This window comes from Lactuca virosa, chromosome 5 (assembly GCF_052849685.1).
Source record: "Lactuca virosa cultivar CGN04683 chromosome 5, Lactuca_virosa_CGN04683_v6, whole genome shotgun sequence".
In the NCBI taxonomy this organism is placed as follows: Eukaryota; Viridiplantae; Streptophyta; class Magnoliopsida; order Asterales; family Asteraceae; genus Lactuca; species Lactuca virosa.
Genome location: NC_136430.1, coordinates 361,147,192 through 361,155,592, shown reverse-complemented (window position 1 = coordinate 361,155,592; position 8,401 = coordinate 361,147,192). Strand labels below are relative to the sequence as shown.

The following is an 8,401-nucleotide window of genomic DNA, read 5'->3' as shown; positions in this document are numbered from 1 at the left end:
CCGACTCTCTTGAGCCTATAAATAGGGTCTTTACTCGTATGGAATAAACAAGAGTTTTTTGAGTGTCCAAGACTTGAGTTGAATCTCAAAGTTTTTCCTCTGTTTACGTCCTATTCGATAGATGACATATAACCTATCGACACATGACACTTATTCTACCGATAACGACAAATACCAACAAATAAGATAATATACAAATTATAAAATACATCCTTCCACAACAAAAATGGCGCGTCTTCAATAGCAATGGCTTTATACGTCATTCCTCCCGCCACCGAACCAAATTTTATGAATTGATATGTGTTTGTTCATTTCCTTTTGTAAAAACAATTATATCGTCAATGTATGCAAGACAAATATGATCTAAACCATTTAAGGTTTCATCCATGAATCGTTGATATATTGCTGGTGCTTGTTTTCAACTGAATGGAAAGACATTCCATTCATAATGTTTCTGAGGACATGAAAAAACAGTTAGTGGTTTTGTATTTTTATGTAAGCGTAATTGCCAATACCCGAATTTTGCATCAAAGGTACTAAAATGTGTATTTCCTTTAATTTTTTTCTAAAATATATTCTTTTCGTGGTAATTTATATGAATCTCCTATAGTAGCATCGTTTATTTTTTTTTATAATTAATTACCATTCTTCGTTTACCTCGTTTTATTTCATTATTATTTTCTACATAGAATGCAAGTGCAGGGGGCACAGTTATACAAGACATCGGTAATTTAAAAAAAAATGAAAATGAATCGTTCATATCATGAGTTTGCAAAGAAAGCATCACAGCTTTACAAGACATGAAACAATAAGGAATAACAAGATTTCACCATAACCAATGGCAACAACAATCATTGTGATTGTGAAGAACAACTTGCAACCCAAATACACCCATATAAATCAGCTAACCACAAATAATAGCCCGAATACAAACATCATCATACCTTATATTATTACTGACCAGAAGAGACTAGAACATCATGCTCCCTAAGTCGCCTTTGAAAATGAGCCAAACGGTTTTGTAATTGTAAAATGGATGAAGCCTTCTGAGCTAAAATTGTGTTCAATTTTGTCACATATCCATCTAACTGGTTTCCTGGTTCATCCGCCTCTACCAATAGGTTCATTTCCTACAACCAAAAAAAATACAAAAATCATTTAACGCTTTTCTGTATTTTTCTTTCCCCTAATTAATATTAAAATTTACGAGCATACCACTCTAACAATATCCATGGTATCCTCCACTTGTTTCCGATGAGCATTAACAAGATCTTCCTCTTCCTGATATCAAAATACAATTTTTTCATTTTAATTTTTTGTGAATATAATATTAATATTCAATCAAGAATGTCATAACTCATAAATAAGTAAATGATCCATACCTTTAAAAGGGCATTCAACTCATCATCAGGGCTCCAGTTTCTTGATTCAGATTTGGGTGGGGGTGGCTGTGGCTGTGGCTGTGGCTCCTTTAATTTTGTCTGACCAATACCATTGACTCTCCTGTTCTTATCAAAGCTGCTATAAGCTTCAGCTTTTGTGGCATTATTCTTCCATGAAGCCTGTTGTACTTGTTCTGCTGCTTCATACAACTCTTCAGTAGTATCATAATCATCTTCATCATCTTCATACGATGAAACCGGGGGTAAAGATGTCATTGACACTGTTGTCGATTCTTTCACATTTATACTTGAAGCTATTGTCTCCTTTTTGTTCCCTTTCGACAGGCTTTTCACCCTGTCATTCAATAATATTACCAACTATAAATTTGTTTTTTGGAATGTAAGGGTAAATTAGTCATTTAGTATCATCATTTCAAACAGCTTAAAAAAAACAACAGTCCTTATGTATGCAACACTTCATCCGGACATACATCAATAATTTGGTTAAAAAAATAAGAGGGTGACAGAGAAGGGTAAAAAAGTAATTGTTGTTACCTGTCAGCATATCGTAGAGTATTGAGTGTATGTTCACATGATCCAGCATTTGGTGAAATGCAAGATATCATAACAGTTCGAGAGTTTCCAACAAATGAATCTCTTAAAACTTCAGTTAATTTACTGCCTCGAAAAGGGATATGACCCTGATCATTGTCAAGAGCTCTTATGCATTCCTTCAATGCAAGCAAGCTTTTGTTAATCTCAGCACCTTCCATTCTGCAACCATATAATTCAAATCCCACATTACAAGAATGCTTCTTGCTTAAACTAAATTAACTTAATACCAATTTTTATAACCTCGTCTGCTTATCATTATCTGTAGTATCTGCACCACGTTCACTTCCAGCAAGATCAATGAAGGAGAGTTTGCCAACAACTCGTGGAGGCTTAGATTCACTTCCATCAACAGATCTCTTGATAACAAGTTGAAGAATGGCATGTGATCTTGAAGATTCCTCATTGGCACCAGTTGTGCCAGTGCTTCTTGTTGCATTCCCTCTCTCAATCAGCTCCTTGATTGTTTCCACATCTGAAACTCTATATTCTTGCAATCCCACAATGCATACTTGCTGTTTTCCATCCTCTCTCATGCACAGTTTTCTGCAAACGTATCAAGATAAGCACAAGGGCAAATTTGTAATCGTTGAATTTCCATTGAGTTAAAAAGAAACTTACTTCCTATCATTGAGGAGATCATAGAGTTTCCCACCGTATATTTCAAAGAAGCTGAAATACAAATGAAAACCTTGGCTGCGATAGGTATGGTTCACCAGCCTCAAAATATCCCTAGATGCTTTAAGAGGTAATGGTTTCATTGTAAAAGTCTTTCCACTTCCTGCACACCAAAACAAAAAGGTAAGCATAGTTAAAAGCTGACACCTAACAAAACAGGTTGTAAAAGTTGCAATTTTTTGTCATGCCCAGAGGGGGACAGGGACTTGCTCTTGATATCTTGTTTGTGCAAAAGACTTGAATGCCCTTGTCATTGAAAATAGATAACCCTAAAAAGTTTTTCATGTACTTTGTTAACAAAGACCATGCTAAAGTTTAATTTTCCAAGTACCTGTTTGTCCATATGCAAAGCATGTAGCTTTAGTACGTTGGAAAATTATTGGAACAATGGGCTCAACGGTTTCATGATAAACCTATGAAGACAAGAAAAGCCAATGAATTACAAAGTTAGTCTTTGTTTTAATAACATTTACACAAAAAAAGAAAATTTGATCTCTATATAACATACTAACCTCATCATTAGAAACTTCTTCATTTAGTACTGCATCAAAAACAAATTCATGCTTCTCCATGTATTCTGTCAGATCAACCTGCATGACAGTGAGATTCAGACTCGTATGGTAATGAAATTACAATGCTATTAAACAAAAGTATAATACTATTCAGGTGCTAACCTTGAGTTTTGTTTCATGAACTGTAAGGCAATTTGAATGGGTATCTGTGGTAACGATATCTTCCTCGTTTTTTGCTAACTCCTTTTTGTTCAAGGGTCTCTTACGCACCTGAAATTTCATCCCCATTATACCCTTTTTTAGCAACAACGGGTGCTTTATAATAACTTTAAGGAATCAACCATTTAGATAACATCAGAATTGGACAGATATGATTCTCAATTAGCTGTTGGAATTGGATTGACATACCACGACTTTGATCTTTGCAACGGTGCTAGCCTTCTCCTTTTCTGGAGCAAAATTTTTTAAAAGGTTGTTATCAGGTAAACCTCGAGCTTTACTGGGCTGTTTGCTATTCCCAAAATATGGCTCTGCATCATCAAAGCTTCTATCACGAGTAGAGTTGTACATTGGAGCTACAGGAACCTGTCATGTATGAAAGCAAATGATCTTTATGGTATACTGGCGATCAAATCACACCTCATGTATAATCTTTGCATCAAAGATAAATATCACTAAAATTCAGTAATAGTCAAATCCATAAAACACGATGACTTATCCAACAAGGCCACAAAACGCACCTCGGAGATAAGCTCGGTATCGAAGGAATGTAGATCTAAAAGGCCAGGACTGAAGCCATTGGGGTCATCAACAGCACCACCGTACTTTTTCTGACGTCCCGGCGGCGTCAACGGCTCTGCAAACAAATCAGACCCTCCGCTTAGTGACCTCTGTGTACCAATATTCCTGTTATTGTTATACATTCTTGAACCTTGGCCTCCTCCACCACCACCATAGTAACCAAAGTCCTGCTGAATTAATTACCAAATCAAATTCATAAGCCAAACCTACCACCAGATCTATCATTCGAAACTAAACGAACAGGATACACGTCACGAAATTGAATAATACACATACAGAAGAAGTGTTCGAGGATGGCTGTTGGAGGTGTTGTAGACCAGCAGATTGAAGCCATCGGCCATTAGATGAGGAAGAAGTCACCTCCAAGAAGTTATCAGAGTACTGACGCTGATGATGAGCTCCGGATGATCCGGATCTTTGCCCATGTCTTCCCACCGCATTCATAGTGATAACAAACACTCCAAGCCCTTCCGATCAGAGACTTCTTTGATGATATTCTGAAATTCTTTGCCCCAAATACACAACTGAAACTCTTTCTCTCTCTCTCTCTCTACAATAACAAGTGCTTTTGAGCTGATTCAATTAGCAGAGAGATTGAAGGTAGGCCACCGTGGAATCGAAATTTTGGGATTTCAACGGTGGGGATTGGATTCAATCGGTGAGGAAAAGTATAATTGAATTTTTGAATTTTAAAGACAAGAGTTTGAAGTATGTAATGCAGGAGTCAGCGAGCTTCTTGATTTGGTCAAATTTTGAATTAAACATCTCCGTGACATGTGGTGGTGTGCAGGTTGTTTACTATTTACAGAAATAGTCCCTAAATTATATCTGAAGTTTCATTTTTAGTCCTTTCACGTTTCAGCATTTGTTCTAGGGAGGTTTATGGAACTATTTTAAACATAATACAAAGTTAATTTTATTTTAAAAAAGGTTAATCCCCTTAAATAGTAATCAAATTTCACATTTGATATCACACTTTTTCTTGATAAGGTTTGCCACTTAATTTGTGTTTTTGGTATTTTAAATACCTTATAACTTTTATGTTGTTCCATTTATATGAAAACACATTTTTATCGGTTAAAGGTAGCCGATTCTTTATAGCTACTTGGAATTGCCAACATACCAAAACCCTTACATGTATTCTCTTTACACTAATGTCTTCTCGTTCCCTTCACCCGTCCTATTATAGTTTCTCCAGGTCAAGGTAGATCGACCATTTTTAGCTTATGTCTTAATTGAGTTCTACTTCCAGTCTAACGCATTTATCTATATTCTACATAATTTAAGAAGAATTTTTTTGAGTTGTTGAAAACACCGCATTTCAATGTCACATGGCATGTCTAATTCGGCGTTATTTGCGAAAAATAGTCAGTGGTAAGCGGTCATTTATTTACGTGTCGTTCGATTGGGAATGACTCTTCGTTGCTTTGCAGTTAGATCTTTTGTTTGTTCATTTATTGGCAGCTTTTGATCTTACAGTTGTCATTGTAAACAATTGGGTGTATAAATGATATATGTTGGACAATCTAATCAACAAATGATTTATTTATGCCTATTTATCTAGACAGTGTATTGGTTGTTGAGTTGTCTTCTTATTAATTTTTTATTTTCCTTATCATTGGTTGTTGATTTTGTTGGAATAGATGTTTAAAGTCATAATTAAATTGGTCAAAGTAAAAACTGAATTGGTATAACTTTATGGAATAAAAGTAAAATCCTTTTTAGACTGCCCTCGATAATTAGAAATGACTTTAAAAGAGAGAAAAAAGAATGATTTGTTATTATATTATATGATTAATAAATTAACTATAAATAGTTGGAATTAATTAATTATTAATCGGAATTAATCTAGAATTAATATGTGGTTAATTGAAATTAATTAAATGTGCAATGGCTGAATTTTAATTATTCATAATTAAGCAGAGAAATAAATTCTAAATGGTTGACAGGGTGGACAGTTTTATAAATCTCTTTTAGGGTTTCTGGAAGTTTTCTGATAGCTGATAAGGATAACTGCCTTGAATAAAATAAATCTAATATTTAATTATTCAAATCAGGGTTTATCCTAGAGATCCCCTAGCTATAAATATCTCCCCTAAGCATCAAATTTCCTATAATGGATAGTCCTTTATATTTCAAAGTTATAGAAATACAGGAAGATATTAATAAACATTTGGTAGGTGTATGTCCTAAATTTATTGTATATATCTGCAATTAAATTTATTACAATATGTGAAATTCGATGCCATAATTATGGTAGGTGGTTTTATGGTTCACGAATCAGATCTAACTTCAGAGCTCAACAACCTTTAGAATGACTTGTCTTCAATATAGTTGGTCAACGGTGCTGATACTTGGATGTCCTCCTTATATAAAGATAGGTTATTCAATGTAAGTGACCTTAGAAGGAAAACTGATTGCCATTCTGATGAAAACCAAAACATTCCCACAAAATCTGATACGTGGATGTCCTCCTGTAGCAAGCAAAGGACACTAGGCCTTTATATGGCCCACCTGATTACAATGGTAACAAATGTTGGTGCTCGATACTAGGCTTACTGACAACTATCCCTCGCAAAATGCCCCCCCTTGCCATATTTGTGGCACCTAGAAGCTAATCAACAAATGCCCTCATGCGCCTTCCCGCACTTGCCACACATGTGTCCCCTATGACCTCCAGGTCGTGAAACAGAGGGCTTGAACCACTTTTCCGTAGGTTGTGGCTGCACTGGAGCCTGTTTCTCCTCCCTCATCTGGATCTCAATCTCAATCTCCTTTCTCCTTGAAACATCCCGAAGCTCAAAGAGGGTATTAATGCTAGGTAGACACAAATTGTCGAATCTCAGTCTTGAGCATGCTCAAGTATCGCGAAATCAGGGCCTACTCCGAAGCAGAATACTCAAGACAGAAAATATCTCTCTCGGTAAACATCTTGGTGATCTCAGTCATCGACTCGGTCGTTTTCCTCAATGGTAGATACTCCTGAGCCAACCTCTCTCTCTCTCTCTATCTCTCTCTCTCTCTCTCTCTCTCTCAGGGGAACATACTCTGTGTGAAACATCTCCAAGAACTGCCCCCAAGTAACAGCTCCCCTCTGCTCTGGAGTATAAGAACCAATCACCAAGTTCCACCAGTCATTCGCGCCCAGATGAAGAAGGTTCATGGCACACTTGACCTTCCAGTCCTCCGGACAGGAACAAGTAAAAAATGAGCCCTCCACATCGTAAATCCATTTCATAGCCACGATCGGCTCCTTGACCCCGTCGAACTCTGGGGGCTTCGTGTTGCTGACGTCCCGGTACTGGAATGACCCTTTCCCCTAAACCCTCGCAGAGGTAGCTACAACAATATCAACCTCAGACACAACGGCGTACCACTCATCAAACAGCTCAATCGTCGTGGTCTTAATAGACCCAAAAACCTTCGGGATAGCACCCTGAAAAGCCACATCCAACTCAGTGGAGATCAACTCCTGAATCTCATCATCGGTCAATCATGGCCTCTCCGGGCCACCAGATCCTGATCCACAACCTCTCATGAACACCACACTGAAAATGAACCATCAAGGGCTCGTCAGGGACCATCTGATTTTAAGACCCAACATCTATGATACGCATACATGCTATAAATTCTCTCAAGAGTGGCTAAACCTCCTTACAATGGCCTGCTAAAACTACACTCACTCATGGAACTTACACCAACCCTACAGCCACTCATGCATGCTAATCATACATAAAGTTGGATTCCATAGACAGTCGAATACTTGATTCTACCCTAAACCCACAAACAAACAAGGAACATGAAATAAGGATAAATCAAACATTCTCAGGCTATAAAATCTTAGTTATGTACCATTATGATGTATACACTAAGAAACTACAGTAATGATGTCAATTCCATCTAGCATACAAGAAAACCTCCTAGGCTATTAGGCATCACAATTAAGACAATTCTATCATGACATTCCTGAAGATCCCTAGCCTACAACTAACATGTAGTTTTATCATAGTCATCATAAGAAAATAACAATGTGGGTATCTAGGGGTATACTTTCTTGCTCCGACTGATCATACATATCTCATCCTTCCTTGGTAACTTTTGAAAACAATTTGAAAACTTTTACAGATCCTTAGTTTGAGTATAGATTCACATGAATGCTTATCCAAATCTCTCAAACCAAGGCTCTGATACCAACTTGTAACATCCCAAAAAACAAGGTAAAATTTTTCATTGTTGAAACCAATCTAAAACCGTAAATGTTTACAAAATATAGTTTCCAAAAGTTATAAACATGAATCAGAGTTTCCCGAAATCATAATCTCATAAATATAGAAGGTGATGTGCACAATCAAGCCTTCCCCTTGCCCCTATCCTCTGAAATAACTGACACCACATATTCAAACTGTAAGCCAAAGC

General features: G+C 36.7%; 1 protein-coding gene across 2 annotated transcripts; it reads right to left on the bottom strand.

Annotated features, from left to right (window-relative positions):
• Nucleotides 1–730: 730 nt before the first annotated feature.
• Nucleotides 731–4,701, bottom strand: LOC145116741 (ATP binding microtubule motor family protein). 2 transcript variants are annotated; one of them, XM_079053068.1, is made up of 12 exons: nt 4,262–4,701; nt 3,925–4,155; nt 3,593–3,769; nt 3,347–3,454; nt 3,185–3,262; nt 3,004–3,085; nt 2,616–2,775; nt 2,238–2,540; nt 1,938–2,156; nt 1,383–1,737; nt 1,216–1,281; nt 731–1,130 (listed from the first exon to the last, which is right to left on the bottom strand). In XM_079053068.1, exons 1-12 carry the CDS (start codon nt 4,427–4,429, stop codon nt 954–956), a joined length of 2,124 nt encoding a protein of 707 aa, XP_078909194.1. In that variant the 5' UTR covers nt 4,430–4,701; the 3' UTR covers nt 731–953. The 2 variants fall into 2 exon arrangements, with proteins under 2 accessions (XP_078909194.1, XP_078909195.1); XM_079053069.1 differs by having other exon boundaries at nt 3,925–4,152.
• Between the last annotated feature and the right edge of the window lie 3,700 nt (nt 4,702–8,401).

Coding starts and splice junctions, on each gene's coding strand:
- LOC145116741 (XM_079053068.1), bottom strand. CDS start 4,429: ATGAATGCGGTGGGAAGACATGGGCAAAGATCCGGATCATCCGGAGCT. Junction 1,738..1,937: donor ACTCTACGATATGCTGACAG/GTAACAACAATT, acceptor ATTGAATGACAG/GGTGAAAAGCCTGTCGAAAG. Junction 1,282..1,382: donor AGTTGAATGCCCTTTTAAAG/GTATGGATCATT, acceptor TTTTGATATCAG/GAAGAGGAAGATCTTGTTAA.